At 44.0% G+C, this 21601-nt stretch overlaps 1 protein-coding gene across 3 annotated transcripts in view; it reads right to left on the bottom strand.

Annotated features, from left to right (window-relative positions):
- Positions 1–21601, bottom strand: part of TACC1 (transforming acidic coiled-coil containing protein 1) — a 99144-nt gene that overhangs the window by 35158 nt on the left and 42385 nt on the right. For all 3 annotated transcript variants that reach the window (XM_070765373.1, XM_070765372.1, XM_070765371.1), the window contains exon 3: positions 7022–8108. In XM_070765373.1, the coding sequence (XP_070621474.1) occupies positions 7022–8108 (1087 nt within the window). The remainder of the gene's footprint in view (positions 1–7021; positions 8109–21601) is intronic.

Below are 21601 nucleotides of genomic sequence, written 5' to 3'. Positions count from 1 at the left end.
AATTGCTGGTGTGATTCCTTGCAATCCCAGGACTACACCCAGGCTTAACTAATAGTAAAGCCATCACACCCCTTTGAGCTGAATGGGAATTCTTTCGCAAGCAAAATGTGCTCTGGACTCCACCGAGCCAATTAAGACGAAGCGGTGAATAAGCCATCACAGCAAGATTTGATCCTTTGGCCTTACATTTCAAGGGTCTTTAAAGAGAAACAAGCTCCTGGCTTCCCTCTGATAATGCCTAAGCAACAAAGCGATGGCTAACTTCATTAATAAGCAGGGGGCAAAGCCGGCATGGAACTGGGATTCTGCTTACACGGCAAATTCTAAACCCCAAAGAAAACAAGCTGGAGTTTAGGACGATTCTACAGATGATTCCAGACCAGAGGTGGGATTCAGCAGATTTTAACCAGCTCTGAAGAACCAGCAGAGGAAATTTTGAGGGTTTGGAGAACCAGTAAATACCACCTCTGATTGGCTCCTTCCCCTATTTATTGTCTGCCTCCCAAGTCCCAGCTGATTGGGAGGAAATGGGAATTTTGCAGTATTCTTCCCCTGGAGTGGGGAGGAAATGGGGATTTTGCAGCATCCTTCCCCTGGAGTGGGGAGGAAATGGGGATTTTGCAGTATCCTTCCCCTGGAGTGGGGAAGGAATGGGGATTTTGCAGTATCCTTCCCCTGGAGTGGGGAGGGAATGGGGATTTTGCAGTATCCTTCCCCTGGAGTGGGGAAGGAATGGAGATTTTACAGTATCCTTCCCCTGGAGTGGGGAGGAAATGGGGATTTTGCAGCATCCTTCCCCTGGAGTGGGGAGGAAATGGGGATTTTGCAGCATCCTTCCCCTGGAGTGGGGAGGAAATGGGGATTTTGCAGCATCCTTCCCCTGGAGTGGGGAGGAAATGGGGATTTTGCAGCATCCTTCCCCTGGAGTGGGGAGAAAATGGGGATTTTGCAGTATCCTTCCCCTGGAGTGGGGAGGAAATGGGGATTTTGCAGTATCCTTCCCCTGGAGTGGGGAGGAAATGGGGATTTTGCAGTATCCTTCCCCTGGAGTGGGGAGGAAATGGGGATTTTGCAGTATCCTTCCCCTGGAGTGGGGAGGAAATGGGGATTTTGCAGTATCCTTCCCCTGGAGTGGGAAGGAAATGGGGATTTTGCAGTATCCTTCCCCTGGAGTGGGGAGGAAATGGGGATTTTGCAGTATCCTTCCCCTGGAGTGGGGAGGAAATGGGGATTTTGCAGTATCCTTCCCCTGGAGTGGGGAGGAAATGGGGATTTTGCAGTATCCTTCCCCTGGAGTGGGGAGGAAATGGGGATTTTGCAGTATCCTTCCCCTGGAGTGGGGAGGGAATGGGGATTTTGCAGTATCCTTCCCCTGGAGTGGGGAGGAAATGGGGATTTTGCAGTATCCTTCCCCTGGAGTGGGGAGGAAATGGGGATTTTGCAGTATCCTTCCCCTGGAGTGGGGAGGAAATGGGGATTTTGCAGTATCCTTCCCCTGGAGTGGGGAGGAAATGGGGATTTTGCAGTATCCTTCCCCTGGAGTGGGGAGGAAATGGGGATTTTGCAGTATCCTTCCCCTGGAGTGGGGAGGAAATGGGGATTTTGCAGTATCCTTCCCCTGGAGTGGGGAGGAAATGGGGATTTTGCAGTATCCTTCCCCTGGAGTGGGGAGGAAATGGGGATTTTGCAGTATCCTTCCCCTGGAGTGGGGAGGAAATGGGGATTTTGCAGTATCCTTCCCCTGGAGTGGGGAGGAAATGGGGATTTTGCAGTATCCTTCCCCTCCCAAGCCCAAAAAGCCACATCCACACAACCAGTGGTAAATTTTTTTGAATTCCACCACTGATCCTGACTTGTATTGCCAAAAGGAAAATTAAGGCAAATGTGTTTGCTTCTATTGCCACATTCTCAGAAAACCTAAGTCGGCCCACTTATTTAACAAAAGAATGAGAGGGAGAGAGAAAGAGAGAGAGAGAGAGAATGTGAAAGAGAGAGACAGAGGAAGACAGAGGGAGGCAGAGAGTGAAAGAGAGATGGTGAAAGAAAGAAAGAAAGAAAGAGTGTGTGAAAGAGAGAGAAAGAAAGAGAAAAAGGGGAGGGAGAGGGAGAAAGAGAGTGAAAGAGAAAGAGAGAGAGCGAAAGAGTGAAAAGAAAAAGTGAAGGCCGGGAGGAAGAGGGGGAGTGGGAGAGAGAGTGAGACAGAGAGGGTGAGTGAAAGAGAGAGGGAGTGAAATAATAATAATAATAATAATAATAATAATAATAATAATAATAATAATTTATTAGATTTGTATGCCGCCCCTCTCCGAAGAAAGAGAGACCGTGTGAAAGAGAGAAAGAAGAAGAGAGGGGAAAGAGGGAGAAAGAGAGTGAAAAAGAGACAGTGAAAGAGAAAGAAAAAGAGAAGGGGGAGGAAGAGGGAGAGAGGAGAGAGGAACCTTTTAATTTAGCATTCCTTCCCCCACAACACACACAATTGCTGTTCAAGCCCACAGCATTGTTCTCATTTCAGTTGTCACAATTTGCAAAGGCTGTTGTCTTCTCTCACCAGCCTTGTATTTTCAGTTTCAAAACTAGTAGCAACCCCCTCCTAGCCCTGCCCTGATGCTGTATACCAGTGTTTCCCAAGCTTGGCAACTTGAAGATATTTGGACTTCAACTCCCAGAATTCCCCAGCCAGCGAATGCTGGCTGGGGAATTCTGGGAGTTGAAGTCCAGATATCTTCAAGTTGCCAAGCTTGGGAAACACTGCTATAAGCACCAGTCAGAAAGGACATTTTTGCCCCGGCTGTTAAGAAAAATATTTCCCCTGTGTTTCTCACAACACAAGTACATTTAGCCAACCAGCTTGATTTACTTATTTAAAAACATTTATATAGCTGCCCAACTCTGGGCAGCCCCCAATCAGAAATCCACATGCTAAATTTTCTCATTCTGACAATTATCCATCAGCCCTTGGAAGACAAACCAGAACAGAAACAGGTACAGCAGTGACTCTAGGAAAGCCTTTTTGTTGTGGGGTAGAATAACAAAATCCTGAGAAGACTACAGTGGTACCTCTACTTACGAACTTAATTCGTTCCGTGACCAGGTTCTTAAGTAGAAAAGTTTGTAAGAAGAAGCAATTTTCCCCATAGGAATCAACGTAAAAGGAAATAATGCGTGGGATTGGAGAAACCACAGAGAGGGTGGAGGCCCTCTTTCCTCCCAGGAGATTCCTAGAGAGGCCCCATGGAGGCTTCTCCCCGCCTTTTCCGGTCCCGTTTCATCCCAGGAGATTCCTAGAGAGGCCTCACAGAGGCTTCTCCCTGCCTTTTCTGGCCCTGTTTCCTCCCAGGAGATTCCTAGAGAGGCCCCATGGAGGCTTCTCCCTGCCTTTTCTGGCACTGTTTCCTCCCAGGAGATTCCTAGAGAGGCCCCACAGAGGCTTCTCCCTGCCTTTTCTGGCCCTGTTTCGTTCCAGGATATTCCTAGAGAGGCCTCACGGAGGCTTCTCCCTGCCTTTTCCGGCCCTGTTTCCTCCCAAGAGATTCCTAGAGAGGCCCCATGGAGGCTTCTCCCCACCTTTTCCGGCCCTGTTTCGTCCCAGGAGATTCCTAGAGAGGCCCCATGGAGGCTTCTCCCCAGCTTTTCCGGCCCTGTTTCCTCCCAGGAGATTCCTAGAGAGGCCCCACGGAGGCTTCTCCCTGCCTTTTCTGGCCCTGATAGTTCAAGCCACTCCCACCTGCTCACATGACCATTAATCCACACCCACAAAATTAACCACAGCCACAGTGCGGCAGTAAAAAATTTTGGCAGCCCATTACTGCCCATCCCCATAATTTTCTTGACAGCAATCTGAAATTGGGTTACCAGAAATGAACCCTCATTTGGGAGACTGCAAAGGACAACACAACAAGCCGGGATTATTTTTCAGGCACAGACACCCACTGCAAAAAAAAAAGCATGCCATCAACAGCAGATCAAACCAGATCAAACCAAACGTTATTACTGCTTTCGAAGATCACAAGTCATCGCCATCAACAGCAAGCAGACCGCTCTCCCTCTACTTGTCTCGCTGGGGAGCAAAGCAGCCAGATAAAATTGTGTGCCTTTTAAATGTAGGCCAAGGACAACATACTTGTTTTTTTAAAAAAGAAGGCACCAGGGGGGCAGAAAAAGCAACATGCCACAGAGAGAAAACCAGAGAATGAGAAACAGAGAGAATTCCCAAACCTTCCAAAAAAGGAATAAAAAAAGAAAGAAAAGGAAGGGGAGAGAAGAGTACTGTACTTACAACAGAAAACAGAGAAATTTCACTTGTTCTGTAGTCCTGAGGCACCAGAAATAAACAGACAAGAAAGACAAGCAGAGGGAGAGAGATGGAAGGGAAGGATAAAATATACATGAAAGATCCAGATATATATATATATATATTCCCTACTGAATAAATGCAAGTTATCCTCCGAAAAGGACCAGTAAGCTAGGAAGAGCTATAGAACTTGACATATTTAGGAGAGAGGTGTCACGGCTTAGGATAAGAATGTCGCATCTAAATGTCGCAGTTCTGCATGAACATCAGATGGAATTAAAGTCTCTCTTTCATTGTAAATCACACAAAGCCACTCGTTAATGTCTGTGAAACTCTTGGATCAAAGGCCGGTGGGGTCTCGGAGACTAGAAATGGGGGGTGAAGAAAAACTACCAGCACCTAGGTCAGTGTTTCCCAACCTTGGCGGGCCCCAGGGGAAAAGCCTTCTCTGTGGCGGCCCCGGGCCTCTGGAACCAACTCCCCCCGGAGATCAGAACTGCCCCCACCCTCCCTGTCTTTCGTAAACTACGCAAGACTCATTTATACCGCCAGGCATGGGGGAGTTGAGATATTCCTTCCCCCTAGGCCATTACAAGTTATGCATGGTATGTTTGTGTGTATGTTTGGTTTTATTATAAGGGTTTTTAGTTGTTTTATTATTGGATTGTCACATGCTGTTTTTATCATTGTTGTTAGCCGCCCCGAGTCTACGGAGAGGGGCGGCATACAAATCCAATAAATTATTATTATTGTTGTTGTTGTTGTTGTTGAAGGTATTTGGACTTCAACTCCCAGAATTCCCCAGCCAGTGAATGCCTGCATGCAGCTTTTTAGATAAGGATAGGGGGGATAAGGGAAAAAGCACGTATCGGGAAATGAATTTAGCCTGTCAGATTAGCTGGCGTACCTGGGAGGGGTCTGATAGGGCAGTGTTTCCCAACCTTGGCAACTTGAAGATATTTGGACTTCAACTCCCAGAATTCCCCAGCCAGCAAACGCTGGCTGGGGAATTCTGGGAGTTGAAGTCCAAATATCTTCAAGTTGCCAAGGTTGGGAAGCACTGTGATAGGGTATAATTTAACTGTGTTCTGTTTCTGTAAAGGTGTGTATCCCTAGGGTGACACCACGCTTTGCAAACCGCTTCGGACAGTAGAGCGATTACTATGCCCAAATAAACCTTGTTTCCCTACTCCGAAGCCTTCTTGGTCTGATTACTTCTTTTAGGAATTTCAGCGAACATTAGGGTGGATATATGTTTATCCCGGGCATGTTTAAATTCAGTTACTGTATATAAAGTAAGAAGCTGCTACTATGCCTCTCCTTACTTTGGCACCAAATAGTAAGATTGACTGCAGCATCAAATTGACTGCAAATCTAATGTGGTAGAAGTAGTACTTGATTTACGATCATTTGTTGAGGGACGGTTCAAAGTTACGATGCCAATGGGGGCAAAAATATGACTCGTGACCGTTTTTAGCATTCCCCATCATTGTAGGATCAAAATTTGGGTGCTTCGTGACTGGTAAGTATTTATGACGGTCGCAGTGCCTCAGTCTGATGATCCACCCCTTGCAACCTTCTGTCAATGGGGAAGTCAGATTGATTAACAAGCAGGTTACTCTATCTTATCAACTGCAGTGATTTGCTAATTGTGGCAAGGAACTTCATAAAATGGGGCTTAATCATTGCCTTGCTTAGCAAGGGAAATTTGGGGTTCAATTGTGACCGTTAAGTCGAAGACCATCTATATGGCAAAAGAGTTTTGGCTAGTATGAAATACGAAGGTCACCCAGAAAGCAATGCACCACATTTTTTTTCAGCCTACAGTAATGATATGAATGAGAAATTTTATATATACATTATTTGATTATTTGGAATAAAGTGCACATGTGGATAGAGAAAAAGAAGAAGTAAAAATGAATACTAGGAGTGCACAATAGTAGTATGGTTAGGATTTAATCTTTGCGTTTGTATTTTGCTTATATACGAAGTTTATTTTTCTTTTATAATAAGGTTACACAAAATTTCTTCTTTTCATTTAACGTAATAGGTTGACTTAAGATAATAATAATAATAATGTATTCTTTTTCTGTATTGCAATTTGACTTCTAGAATAAGAGGGGTATTTGCAACCCCAATTTTATGTTAAGTGTGTGTTTGTATGTTTGTCAATTTTAAGAAAATCAATAAAGTTTATTTATTTTTTTTTAAAAAAAAACATTATTTGAATTGTCAGGAGTGCGTGTTTTGCGTTTCTTCAGACAGATAGCATAGCTGCAGCACTGTTTTGAAATGGCATCTGTAAGTGATGTATGTTACAATCAGTGTGTCATCATTGAATTTCTCATTGCAGAAAAAAAAACTGTTGGGAACATTCACAAACGTTTGTGTACAGGTTATGGAGAATCTGCAGTCGACCGAAGTACGGTTAGTCGCCGGGCACAGAGGATGAGACGCACTCAAATTTTCAGCCTCTTTTAGGGAGGAAAAAGGTGCATTTTATACTCCGAAAAATATGGTGTATCTGGCAGGGGATGGATGAGAAGGGTACAAAGTGGGCACACATGTGACTTGTGCCATGTGCACAACAGTAATCGTATGCTCAGTGCAAGCCCCACAGGTTGCAACGGTCGAGTTCCTGGCAGCCTGGAGGACATAGATTCCTACCTAAAGCCTCATCAGCTTCAAACATCCCTCTTTCCTCCCCTGCTAAGAGCCCCTGTCACTCACGTTATCAGGCGCGATCTGGAGCTTTGTGGGGCCAAGCCTGCCTTCAAATCATCCCCTGCGGCCTCTCGTGCTTGCGACTCCAAGATCTCGTTGAGACTGTTCTCTGCGGAAGGACAAGAATCAGCGGCTACGGTGGACAAGGCCTTGCTGCTTGGCTTGAAAGGGTCGCCCACGTCCAAATGATAGGAACGTTTTGCGAGCGTGGGAGAATCCTGCAAAGAGGAGCTGCCCGCAAAAGGGTTAAAGGCAGGATCGTCCCACTGGTTGGTGTCCACCGGGGGTGTAGCCTTGGTCAGAGGTTCCACCAACGCCTCGGGAGCTACCGACTTCTCTCCATCCTCAGGAGCTACAACAGGCCGGGTGGCTTGTCCTTTTTGTCTCTTGGGGGACAACTTACTGCTGGGCCTTTTTCCTATTTTTCTCGGCGGAAGCTTGTTGGGCTCGGCGTTTTCCGCTCCTTCGGCGAAATCAAACTCTAGTTTCACGGCCCGGGTCTTGCAGTCTCCAGCTCCCGCTGAGCTGGGATGCTTGGGGTCACTATTGGGAAGAATCTCAGCCCCTGGCTGAGACGCCGGGGGTGTGTTTGGACATTTGGAGCCTCCCGTCGTAAAGGGGTTGACGGTCTCATTGTATTCCTCTGGATCAAAGCGGTAGGTAGCTTTGGGAATCGGGGGGCTTTCCGTGGTCACTTCAGCCTCAGAGTTCTCTCCCCCCATTTTCTTTTGAAGGGCGATTGGTTTCGCCCGCGGGAGCTTGCTCTTGTTACTAGCAACGTTCTCAACACTCGACTTGACTTCGGAAGGCTCTTGTAGGGAGATCTCTCGGCTTTCCTTCAAAATGTCCCTTTGGTCCTCTTGGGACAGCACGCCCAAAGTGTGGTCTGGATTGAGCCTCGCTGGAACCGTATTCTCCTCTGGAGCCTTTAACGTAGAAGAAGACAGGGATGAACCCTGGTCAATTCCAAGGTGGGCTTTTGCTATAAATGAGTCACTGTCTTGCGCGATTGAAGAGTCAGCCTGTAATTCATCCTCCGCCGAAGCTGATGTCTCCTCCAAAACTTTGGAAACAAACTGGTCTTCCAGAGATACTGCATGGAGAAGAGAGAAATAGAGAGGTGAATATTGAATATGTTTCCTGCATGAAAAAAAAAATCAGATCAATAGTATTTATTTATTTGGCATATGATATAATACACGAATAGCAGCAGTATGGAAAGAACGCATCGTAATAATTCACACATAAGATGAAGATACGAGGATCTCCCATAAAGTAATGCACCACATTTTTTTTCTCAGCCTACAGTAATAGTACAAATGTGAAACTTTAGATATACATTATCAGAACAATGTGTATAAATTTTGAGTTTGTTCAGACAGCGTAGCTGCAGCAGTGTTTCAAAATAGTTTCTGTAAGTGATGTATGTTACAAGCAGCTTGTCGTCATTGAATTGCTCACTGCGGAGAAAGAAACTGTTGGGAACATTCACAAACGTTTGTGTACAGTTTATGGAGACTCTGCAGTCGACAGAAGTACGGTTAGTCGCTGGGCACAGAAAATGAGGTCATTAGAAGACGGTTCGGCAGTGCAGAAATGGCTTTGAGACCAGAATAAGGAGTGGTACCAACAGGGCCTATATACCTTTGTGTCTCGCTGGACAAAGTCCAAAGAACGGGATGGAGATTACGTGGAAAAATAGGGAGTGTAGAAGAGACATCATTCTTTCTTTCTTGCATGTAAGTTTCATTGTGTTCAATAAATAATTGTTGAATGAAAAAAATGTGGTGCATTGTTTTTGGGCAACCCTTGTATTAAGTTACAAATTACATTTTAAAATATATTGGTTCATAAGAAAGAAATAGGTCTTCTGAATATTAGTAGTGCATTTTCAAAGGGCAACTGGACTTTGTTTTTCCTTGAAGATGTTTCACTTCTCATTCAAGAAGCATCTTCAGTTCTAAGGAAGTTTCTTCATCCAAGAACTGAAGAAGCTTCTTGAATGAGAAGTGAAACATCTTCAAGGAAAAATGAAGTCCAGTTGCCCTTTTAAAAAAGCACCTTTGGAACAGCTATGGTTTGGATGACCGAGAATCTCCATAGGCATTTAATATCTAGGACATTTGTTTAATTAAACACAGTATTTGTTTAATTAAACAAATCCCAGTGACCGATTAGGTCCCACAGAGTTGGCCTTCTCCGGGTCCCGTCGACCAAACAATGTCGTTTGGCGGGTCCCAGGGGAAGAGCCTTCTCTGTGGTGGCCCCAACCCTCTGGAACCAGCTCCCCCCTGAGATTAGAACAGCCCCCACCCTTCTTGCCTTTCGCAAACTCCTTAAGACCCACCTCTGTTGTCAGGCCTATATTGTCTATGTATGGTATGTTGTGTGAATGTTTTTTAAATTATGGGTTTTTAGCTTTCTCATTATTGAATTTGTATTTTACACTGTTTTTCTGTTGCTGTTGTGAGCCGCCCCGAGTCTGCAGAGAGGGGTGGCATACAAATTTAATAAATAAATAAATAAAATAAAATATTTATTATTAAGAAGAATTATTAGTCTTTTCTACGAGAAGCATTAAATCGTGGAAGTCAAAGTAGTACAGTTAAGATAGAAAGATGCCATCTTAGAAAGATGGGTTTTTCTAACCTACAATAACCACCTTATATCTATACCTTTCTAGATACTCCCGAAGATCGCACTTGGCTCCCAAAAGACACGCTGAGAACTTATTTCTCCCTTGTTAATTGTTGGCTGAGTTCTCAGGCATGGAAAAAATTAAACTGCCCAGCCTTACAATTCTCAAGAGGGGATGGAAACAGAATTTAGAGCAAAATCTAGAATGATCTGTGAGATAGAACAATACGTACCCAACTGCCAAGCTTTTGCAGTGGCTCACGTCTAAATTAGTGACATTCCCAAAGATCCAGAGTAAGAAAATTTACTGGTTAGAATTAGATTATACTTCTGGAAACAAGTGTACTGTAGGGATAGAGGGGTTCCCTTGATTTATGACCCACAACCAGGACTAGAGTTTCCATTGCTAAGCAAGGTGCTTATTAATTGAATTGCATCTGATTTTATGACCTTGTTGGCCATGGTTGTTAAATGAATCATTTGCAGTTGTTAAATACAGTGGTACCTCGTGATACGAACCCCTCGTGATACGAACCCGGGGTTCGGAAATTTTTTGCCTCTTCTTACGAACTTTTTTCAGCTTACGAACCCACTGCAGATCACAAAATGGCACTCCGCTGGGCGCCGCCATCCGGCTGTCACCTTTTAAAACAGCCGGGGGCCTTCTCGGCGTTCTCCCAAACCCAAACTTTTTGGGTTCGGGAGGCCGCTGAGAAGCGCCCCCGCCTGGCTGTCACCTTCTGAAACAGCCGGGGGGCTTCTCCCGAACGCTGAACCCAGAAGTTCGGGTTCGGGTTCAGGTTCCGGAGGCCGCCGAGAAGTGCCTGGCTGTTTCAGAAGGTTACAGCCGGGCGGCGGCGCCCGGCAGAGTGCCTTTTTTGCGATCGGCAGCGGCGTTTTCGGCTGATCTGGAGGCTGGAAAGGAGGTGGGGAATCCCAATAGGGAATTCCATGGGCGGAGCTTTGACGTCACGAAGACGTCCTTCCTGGAGGTCTTTAAAAGGTGACAGCCGGGCAGCGGCGCCCAGCAGAGCACCATTTTGTGAATTTCCCCCCCCTTTGCAAGCATTAATCGCTTTTACATTGTTTCCTATGGGAAACAATGTTTTGTCTTACGAACTTTTCACCTTACGAACCTACTTCTGGAACCAATTAAGTTCGTAAGACGAGGTATTACTGTATTATATTTTTCAGAGTAGAAGACGCACCGGAATATAAGACGCACCTTAGCTTAGGGGGATGAAAATAGGGGAAAGAATCTGCTTACCAGATATTCATCTGGCTAGTGTCCTTAGTCCGGTCAGCTTCAAAATTTTCAGGGGAAAATTTTTATACATTTTTTTTTAAATTCTGAGAGAGAAACAATGAAAGAATTTGTGGAATGCCTTGCCTTCAGACTTTGTGGGTTGCTCCTGGAGGTTTTCAAACAGAGATTGGACAACCATTTGTCTGAAATGATCTAGGGCAGGGGTGTGCAACCTTAAACACTCAAAGAGCCACTTGGGCCCATTTCACACAGAAAACAAAACAGCAGGAGCCACAAAACCTGGGTGGGTGTGGCCAATTTAAGGTCACTCACTCTCACCCAGTCATATGAACCTCCCCCCCAGCCACACCTACCCAGGTTTTGTGGCTCCCTGTGTTTTGTTTTCTATGGGAAATACCCTGTTTCCCGGAAAATAAGACGTACCCCGAAAGTAAGGCATGTCAGAAGTTTTGCAGAATTTGCTAATATAAGGCACCCCCCGAAAATAAGGCGTAGTCAAGTTTATATACGGTACGGTGGAGAAACATACGGTACCATTCAAAGCTGTTCATAGCGGTACCGTAATAATGTGGCATCCCCTGCTGGCCCCTTCCATCGCTTTGTACCGTCCAGTACAGGAGACACAGTCTGCTGCTGTCTCACCGCCATTACAGTCTCCACTACAGTGCGTAGACTGTAGTTCCTCTGGTGGCCGGAAGCTGCAATAGCGGGAGTATACTGTTGTACCATATAAGTGCCGTCGTTTGTGTGTGTGGGTGCCATACTGACAGGTACCGTACCATAATCAGTGTACCGTACGGTACACTTTCTTTGGGGGTGTCAGCTTTTCTGCCTGTGAATTTGTCTTATTTGAGAAATATAAGGCACCCCCCCGAAAATAAGACGTAGCACAACTTTTGGAGCAAAAATTAATGTAAGACAGTGTCTTATTTTCGGGAAAACACGGTAGGTAACTCTATCTCTCTCCCTCTCTCATCTCTTTCCCTCCCTCCCGCTCTTCTCTCTGTCTCCCTCTCTCATCTCTTTCGGAATAACCAGGTTTTAAACGCTTTCCTTAAATCCCAATAATATTGCAGCAAGTCAAATCTTGAATTCTCCTTGTTTCAATTATCTCTGCATAGCAGGATGTTTAGAAATAGAGGCTTAAATCTACAGGTTCAATTTCACATTGAAATATTATGAAATTTTCTGGATTGTGTCCAGAAAAAGCCAATTACCGTAAAAAATTTTAAAATTACATTTGAAAACCAACCTTTATTTATTTGTTTGTTTGTTTGTTTGTTTATTGGTTGGTTGGTTGATTGGATTTCTATGCTGCCCTTCTCTGGAAACTCAGGGTGGCTCACAACAAGTTTACTATTAAAACAATGTTTTCCTTTCGAAATTCATCTTCATTTGTTACAGCAAATGTAGGTTTCACTTTCAACCCATATTTAATTTTAATTTGCTATTTGGAAAAGGTGGGAGTTTGGTTTCTCAGATTCAGTTTTAAAAAGGGGTGTGAACATGAAACAATAATTAATACAGCCAAGAAGGCTCTTCCAAAGTATCTAAAGAAACCATCTTCAACCTCCTGAAGGTGTGGATGTTCACATCATGGCAGTCAAAGTCCATCCTACCTAGAAGGTACCAGATAAAAGAATTCTGGGCTAGAATTCCTAAAATAAAGAATTCCTATAATAAAGAATTCCTAAAATAAAGAATTCCTAAAATAAAGAATTCCTAAAATAAAGAATTCCTAAAATAAAGAATTCCTAAAATAAAGAATTCCTAAAATAAAGAATTCCTAAAATATAGAATTCCTAAAATAAAGAATTCCTAAAATAAAGAAGTGGTTTAATAACTTCTGATAAAAAAAACTTTGGGGTTTTTTTTGCTTGAAGACTCCATACCAGGAGCGAAATGCTATTGGTTTAGCCCGGTTTGGGCGTACCGCTACCATTGCCATCTGGCGGTTTGGCAAACATTAGCAGCAGCACAAGGCTCCACCCACCCACCATTTTCTTTCCTTTTCTTTAACCCTCTGCGCATGAGCAAAGCCTTCTGCACATGCGCACAACATGAAAAATCATGCGCACGAGCAGAGCATGAGTGGAAAAGCGTTCATTCATTCATTCATTCATTCATTCATTCGATTTTTATGCCGCCCTTCTCCTTAGACTCAGGGCGGCTTACAACATGTTAGCAATAGTACTTTTTAGCAGAGCCAGCCTATTGCCCCCACAATCCGGGCCCTCATTTGACCCACCTTGGAAGGATGGAAGGCTGAGTCAACCTTGAGCCGGTCATGAGATTTGAACCGCTGACCTGCAGATCTACAGTCAGCTTCAGTGGCCTGCAGTACAGCACTCTACCTGCTGCGCCACCCCGGCTCATTCCCCGGATGGGAAAGCATGTACACAGGCAAGTGGAGGGAGCTCGTGCACACTTCCAAACCGGAAGGGAAGGGAAGTAGATTTCACCGCTGCTCCATCCTATCTTTACAATGGGGTTATTCAGGTATTATGGCCACAAAAGAGCGCTTGCCCGCACCAAGGAAAGCATGGAAACCTCCTGATTATGGCCCACTTTTAGAACCTGCTTGGACCGCTTCCAGTCCTCATTATTTTTTCCCAAGTTTTTTTATTATTATTTTTTAAATTAAGGCTGAGGCGTGGAGGTAAAGAAGATCTCCCGTGTGATTACGAAGGGTGTGTCGAAGTTCTGGAATGCTGTGCCCCAACAACCAACCCCCCCTGCCCAAAACTGCATGCTTCTGCCTTCTCCATTCCTCTCAGGGCGTGTAGCATCCAAGCAGGTGTACAAATAAATCTGTCAAGAGCCAGCTGACAGGCCCTTGGCAACACCCATAGGCCGAGCAACTCCAATCTTCTCATTTCACAAATGAAAAGTATTTACAGTGGCACCTCTACTTATGAACTTAATTCGTTCCGTGACCAGGTTCTTAAGTAGAAAAATTTGTAAGAAGAAGCAATTTTTCCCATAGGAATCAATGTAAAAGCAAATAATGCGTGCGATTGGGGAAATCAGAGGGAGGGTGGAGGCCCTGTTTCCTCCCAGGAGACTCCTAGAAAGGCTCCAGAGAGGCTTCTCCCCGCCTTTTCTGGCCCTGTTTCCTCCTAGGAGATTCCTAGAGAGGCTCCAGAGAGGCTTCTCCCCGCCTTTTCTGGCTCTGTTTCCTCACAGGAGATTCCTAGAGAGGCTCCAGAGAGGCTTCTCCCCGCCTTTTCTGGCCCTGTTTCCTCCCAGGAGATTCCTGGAGAGGCTCCAGAGAAGCTTCTCCCCGCCTTTTCTGGCCCTGTTTCCTCCCAGGAGATTCCTAGAGAGGCTCCAGAGAGGCTTCTCCCCGCCTTTTCTGGCCCTGTTTCCTCCCAGGAGATTCTTAGAGATGCCCCAGAAAGGCTTCTCCCTGCCTTTTCCGGCCCTGTTTCCTCCCAGGAGATTCTTAGAGATGCCCCAGAAAGGCTTCTCCCTGCCTTTTCCGGCCCTGTTTCCTCCCAGGAGATTCCTAGAGAGGCCCCACGGAGGCTTCTCCCCGCCTTTTCCGGTTACAGTTTCGGAGGCTCGGGTTTGTAAGTGGAAAATGGTTCTTAAGAGGAGGCAAAAAAAAATCTTGAACACCCGGTTCTTATCTAGAAAAGTTTGTAAGTAGAGGTGTTCTTAGGTAGAGCTACCACTGTATACATATGTATGTATATATGTATGTAAATATGTATGTATGCAGAGGTGGGCAGTTAAGGTGAAATGATGACATGTGCTCGCCCCCGTGGCTCTGAGTGCTAGCGGAATCCAGCGCAATTATGCTACTGCAAAATTGCGCATGGACACACAGGTGCGCCATCTGTGGCACGCCTGCCATGGGTTCGCCATCTGGGCGCTACTCCATCTAACCTTGTACTTTCTAGATGGTTCTTAACTGAGTGAAAAGTGAAGACCAACTCAGGGGCATCAGAATCAGACCCATTCATGTAGGTTGCAGCATAAACGATTTATTGGCTGCACACAAAAATCTGGCCAACTAACGGCCAGTGCAAAATTGGCTCCAGATGAGGGTCAACGGAATTCATGGAGGCTGAACCTGGGTCTCTTGTGGCAATGCAAGGACTCTAAACTGATGACATATTTAACTCCACCCCACTGGCTGTGCCTGCAAGATCCCAGGCTGTAAACAATCGACATTCAGTTTCATTCTCATTTCAAAAGATGCCTTGGGATTATTTATTTATATCCCGCCTTTATTGACAATTCACTGAACAGGCCCAGCACATCTTCCTCCTCCTATGATCTCCACAAACAACAACCCTGGGAGTTGGGTTGGGCTGAGAGAGAATGACCGGTCCAAAGTTACTCATCTGACATTCATGGCTAAAGCAGGACTTTCGTCCCCTGTCCAATTGTCTTTCCTTTCTTTCACCTATCTTATATATTCTCTTCCTTTCATATATCCTTTCCTCTAAGTTCACTTTCACCCTCTTTTATATTATCATATGTCTATTTTTCTTCCTATGTATTTGTGTATTGGACAAATGAATAAATAAATAAATAAATAAAATAAATAAATAAATAAACAAACTCACAGTTGCTTGTTTTCCAGCCTGGCGCAATAATATCCTATAACCTCATCTTTATGCGAAAGTATTTCTCTGTGTGCCACTCTTATGCCCCGTTATCAGGATTGCTCCACTCCGTATTTAAGAAAAGTAAAACTCAAGAGTCCATTTTGAACTTTAAAAATAAACTTTACTAAATCGGAGGTGAATGCATCAGAAGCAAAGCAAAGTCTGCGGAACAAGGCACGATAGTTTTCCCATTTCAAAATATCCCATTCGTCCCCCTTTGGGAAATAACCAACCCCCATTGTCCAATTTCATCAGGTGGACGTATCTTCACCATCGCTTATGGCACCATCGCCCGATTCTTAAGAGGGGAGGGGCGGCATACAAATCCAATAAATAAACCTTGGCAACTCGGAGATATCTGGACTTCAACTCCCAGAATTCTGGGAGCTGAAGTCCAAATACAGTGTTCCCTCAATTTTCACAGATTCGAACTTCGCGAAAAGTCTATACCATGGTTTTTCAAAAATATTAATTAAAAAATACTTCATGGGTTTTTTCCCTATACCACTGTTTTTCCCACCCGATGATGTCATATGTCATCGCCAAACTTTCGTCTGCCTTTAATAAATATTTTTAAAATAAACTTTAATAAATAAACAGTAATAATCTAAATGGTTGCTAAGGGAATGGGAAAATTGCAATTTAGGGGTTTAAAGTGTTAAGGGAAGGCTTGTGATACTGTTCATAGCCAAAAATAGTCTATTTACTTCCGCATCTCTACTTCGCGGAAATTCGACTTTCGCGGGCGGTCTCGGAACGCATCCCCCGCGAAAATTGAGGGAACACTGTATCTTCAATTTGCCAAGGTTGGGAAACACTGGCTTATGGAATGCAGCTACTAACAGACTTTCTTATCACCTCTTCTCAAGGAGAAACGAAACTTACCAGGGCCCCTCCAGAAACTTCCCCTCCCAAATCCCCAAACATCTCCCCCCCCATTACTTATGACAGCTGAAGCATAGTTGAAAGACGAAACGTAGTGAGGCTGACACCCGTAGATGTACAGAAAATGAAACTGCTGAGAAGATACCACCCAGTAATTAGAAGGTGAAAGAAATAATAGAAACAGAACTGTAGAGATGGAAAAACCTGCCATCCCGCTCCACGATCTACTTTTGCCTTCTCTGGTATGAAAGACTATTAAACCATCATTGAGGAGTGGCTGCCCTGCTCAAAAGTCTCTAGAGCAGTGTTTTTCAACCAGTGTGCCGCGGCACACTAGTGTGCCGTGAGACATGGTCAGGTGTGCCGCAAAGCTCAGAGAGAGAAGGAAAGCAAGAAAGAGAGAAAGAAAGAGAAAGAAACAAGAGAGAGAGAGGAAGCAAAAGAGAGAAAGTGCGAGCGAGAGAGAAAGAGAACAAGAGATAGAGAGAGAAAGCAAGAGAGAGAGAGAGAGAGAAAAAGAAAGCAAGGGTGAGAGAAAGAGAGGGAGGGAAGGAGAGAGAGAGAAAGACATAGAGGAAGGTACGGAGGGAGAGAGAAAGAGAGCAAAAAAGAGAGGAAGGAAGGAAGAGAAAGAAAGAGAGATGGAGAGAGAAAAAGAAAGAGGAAGGAAGGGAGAGAAAGAGGGAGAGAGAAATAGAGTTAAAGGGAGGAAGAGAGAGAGATAATTTTTTTGTCCAAACTTTTTTTAGCCCCCCACCCACCCGCTTAATGTGCCCCAGGGTTTTGTAAATGTAAAAAATGTGCCGCAGCTCAAAAAAGGTTGAAAATCACTGCTCTAGAGATGGAGAGCCTACGACAACCTCTGTAAGTAGACAGAAATTGTAGACTCGTTGTTGTGTACTTTTTCCTTATAATTATGAAAACAAGAAGAAGAAGGGCCAGGAAAAAAATGGTAATTGTTCATCTAATCTTATGTAGCTTCTTCTCTGGTAATATCACGCTACTAACCAGAGCATATAAAACTTTTGCCAGACCAATTCTCAAAAATAGCTCATCTGTCTGGAACCCACACCATATTTTGGACATAAATACATTAGAAAAAGTCCAGAGATACTTTACTAGAAGAGCCCTCAACTCCTCCACTCGCAACAGAATACCCTACACGACCAGAATTGAAATCCTAAGCTTAGAAAGCTTAGAACTACGTCACCTTAAACACGACCTAAGCATAGCCCATAAAATCATCTGCTACAACATCCTTCCTGTCAACAACTACTTCAGCTTCAACTGCAACAATACACGGGCACACAACAGATACAAACTCAAAGTAAACCACTCCAAGCTTGGCTGTAGGAAATATGACTTTAGCAACCGAGTAGTTAATGCATGGAACTCACTACTGGACTCTGTGGTGTCATCACCTAAACCCCAAAACTTTACCTTTAGACTATCCACTGTTGACCTCACCCAGGTCCTAAGAGGTCAGTAAGGGGCATGCATAAGTGCACCAGCGTGCCAACCCTCCTTGTCCTAATGTTTCTCTACTATCAGTATCAATATCATGTATATAAACATTGCTATGTCTTTGTATACTACCAATACACACTTGACAATATAAATAAATAAATAAAAAGATGCTTGAGAGGCTAGCAAAAAAATCATATTGAAGAACACCACTGGCTTACCATCCAGTGCATTGATGTGCTGTGACAGCATTTGGAAAAGGGCATGTCCAATAGGGATAAATTATTGCCTGGAACTATCTGCAACATATGCTCAGCATCCTCAATTTGTCCTAAAAATTGCCTTATTATTTTTTGAGGAGCTACAGAGCCTTAACTTCAGGCCCAACTTTGCCAACCTCCAAAAACTTTATCTCCCTTATTTAAAAAAAATAGAAGAAGAAAAAACCTCCTAGAATAGCAGTCTCAGAAAGGCATAGTGACAGGGAGTTGGCTGCATACTTTAAATTCCCTTTGCTGTTTTATAACTCTATCTTTCAGAGAGAGACAAATTGGCTGATGGGTGAGCATCTTTGGCAAGGGCGAAGAAAGAAAGGAAGGAAGGAAGGAAGAAAGGAAGGAAAGAAAGAAAGAAAGAAAGAAAGAAAGAAAGAAAGAAAGAAAGAAAGAAAGAAAGAAGGATTGATCAAATTGAATGGGTCCAAAGACGGGCTACAAAAATGGTGGAAGATGTTAAGCATAAAACTTATCAGGAAAGACTTCATGAACTGTATAGTCTGGACTGGAGGACAGAAGGGAAAGGGGGGACATGATTGAAACATTTAAATACCGTATGTTGAAGGGTTAAATAAGGTTCAGGTGGGAAGTGTTTTAATAGGAAAGTGAACACAAGAACAAGGAGGCACAATCTGAGGTTAGTTGGGGGAAAGATCAGAAGCAACGTGAGCAAATATGATTTCACTGAAAGAGTAGTAGTAGATGCTTGGAACAAACTTCCAGCAGCTGTGGTTGGTAAATCCACAGTAACTGAATTTAAACATGCCCGGGATAAACATACTGTATATCCATTCTAAGATAAAATACAGGAAATAGTATAAGGGCAGAGCAGATGGACCATGAGGTCTTTTTCTGCCATCAATCTTCTATGTTTCTAGAAAGAAGGAAGGAAGGAAGAAAAGAAGGCAGGAAGGAAGGAAGGAAAGGAAGGGAGGGAGGGAGGAGAGATCTTCTACTACAAGGAATTTACAAGAAGCAAAAGGGGTCATTCCTGAAATAATCCGGCATTTAGCTTTTGAAAGACCAGAAAAACTTGTTATGACATAGCAATCAGCAGAAATATTTCATGCAAGCTTTCCTTAATCCCCCAGTCCTGCAGGCAACAAAAGATTTTAGAATAAAAACCAATGCAAACCTCAATTTACAACCATTTCATTTTTTTGACTATTCAATGTTAAAAAACAGCCTGGGGATGGCGGGGGGGGGGAGGCTTATGGCCATTTTCACATTTAACCACTGCTGCAGCATCTCTACAGACCTATGATCAAGCTTCAGACGTCTGGCAACTGACTCATATTTATGATGGTTGCAGTTGACCCCCTTTGGCCACCTTCTGACCAGCAAAATCAACGAGAAAGGCCATTACAACTTCAGGAAAGCCTCCTAAGGGCTGAAGAACATAAGAACCTAAGAAGAGCCCTGCTGAATCGGGCCAAAGCCCATCGAGTCCAGCATTCTGTGTCACGCAGTAGCCCACCAATTGTCCATGGGGATCTTGAGCAGAAGGAGAAGGCAAAACCCTCCCTTTCCCTTGACCCCCAACAAATGGTATCCAAGGGAACCCTGCCTGCCTCAACCAACATAGAGGTGGCACATGGACATCCATTTCAATAACCACTGATACACTCGGCATCCATGAATCTGTCTAATCCTGCTGTGAAGCTATAAAGGCTGACAGCTGTCACGACCTCTTCTGGAAGGACCATCTGGGTGAAGAAATTGATTTTGCAAGCACTCACTCTTTTGTCACCTGAGCCAAAAATGGTTCGCCATCACCCATCGATACTGTTCTTCCTTCCCAAAATCTACTGTATTTTTCAGAGTATAAGATGCACCTTTTCCCTCCCTAAGGGAGGTTGATAATTTGGGGGCGTCTTATACTCTGAATGTAGGTTTCCCTCCCTCACCCCCAGCCTTAACTAGCTGCTGCTGATCTTCCCAGCTCTTACCTTGCAGGCTCTTTCATTGCTTCTCTCTGCAAAGAATGTTTTTCAAGTCCTAAATCTTTGCAGGGTTTTTTCATTGCTCCAACTTGCTCCGAATAAGTTTCTTTCCAGCCCTAACCCGGTGCTAATGATGTTCCCAGCTCTTGCCAGCTTGCAAACTCTTTCTTTGTTACTCTCTGCAAAGAATGTTTTCCAAGCCCTAAATCTTTGCAGGAGTTTTTTCCAATTGCTCCTTGCTCTGAATGTTTCTTTCCAAGTGCTAATGATGTTCCCAGCTCTTACTGGCTTGCAAGCTCTTTCATTGTTACTCTCTCCGAATAAAGTTTTTTTAAAGCCCTAACCAGGGGATAAAATAATGTACTGACCAGACTAAGGATGCTAGCCAAATTAATACCTGGCAAGCAGATTCTTTTCCCTATTTTCCTCCCCCAAAACTAAACTGTGTCTTATACCCCCCAAAAATACAATAATAGATGGTTCGTGCCTGTAGAGCCATCACAACGGCTTCACCCATTATTATTATTATTATTATTATTATTATTGTTGTTGTTGTTGTTATTATTATTTATTAGATTTGTATGCAGCCCCTCTCCGTAGACTTGGGGCGGCTCACAACAATAACAAGAACAATGTAAGAACAAATCTAATAATTTAAAAAACACTAAAAACCCCATTATTAAAAGCAAACATACACACAAACATAACATGTATAAACTGTATAGGCCCGGGGGAGATGTCTCAGTTCCCCCATTCCTGACGGCAGAGATGGGTTTTAAGAACTTTACGAAAGGCAAGGAGGGTGGGGGCAGTTCTAATCTCCGGGGGGAGTTGGTTCCAGAGGGTCGGGGCTGCCACAGAGAAGGCTCTTCTCCTGGGTCCCGCCAAATGACATTGTTTAGTTGATGGGACCCGGAGAAGGCCAACTCTGTGGGACCTAACCGGTCGCTGGGATTTGTGCGGCAGAAGGCGGTCCCTTTAACCCATGCCTTGTACACCAAACCATATTTTCCATATTATTTGCTTTTTATCTAATGCATTTCATCTAACATTGCATTAATACAAGGTCATCCACCTACTGTTTCCATCTGCCCAATAGGAGTCTGTCTGGAAGTATTTCAATAGAGTTCTTCCGAGAACAGACAAATGAAGGGCTGTTCCTGCAGCAAAGTCAATTCTGCTGGTCAGCTGATACAGAATAATGGATTTGCATTCAGGCCAAAAACAAAGGAAGGCAGAAAAAGAGGGTTTTTTTCCCCTTCCCTCTGAATGCCAAAAATTGGCATCGTATAGCATTTCAGATCATCCAACAGAGTCAGCTTTTCTGAGTGTTTGGTATCTTTATTGTGTTCAAAACAGAGAAGCAAATTCAAACATAAAGTATTGCTCTGCAGGCATTTGCTATTATGATTTTTAAAGGACACCTACGGGGCCATTCTTAGAAATAAAAAGAATATTTTTTTTTTGCCACTTAGCTGAGCTTGTAAAAAAATAAA

Source organism: Erythrolamprus reginae, chromosome 12 (genome assembly GCF_031021105.1).
Source record: "Erythrolamprus reginae isolate rEryReg1 chromosome 12, rEryReg1.hap1, whole genome shotgun sequence".
Classification (NCBI taxonomy): Eukaryota; Metazoa; Chordata; class Lepidosauria; order Squamata; family Dipsadidae; genus Erythrolamprus; species Erythrolamprus reginae.
This window is presented reverse-complemented; position numbering and strand designations above follow the sequence as displayed.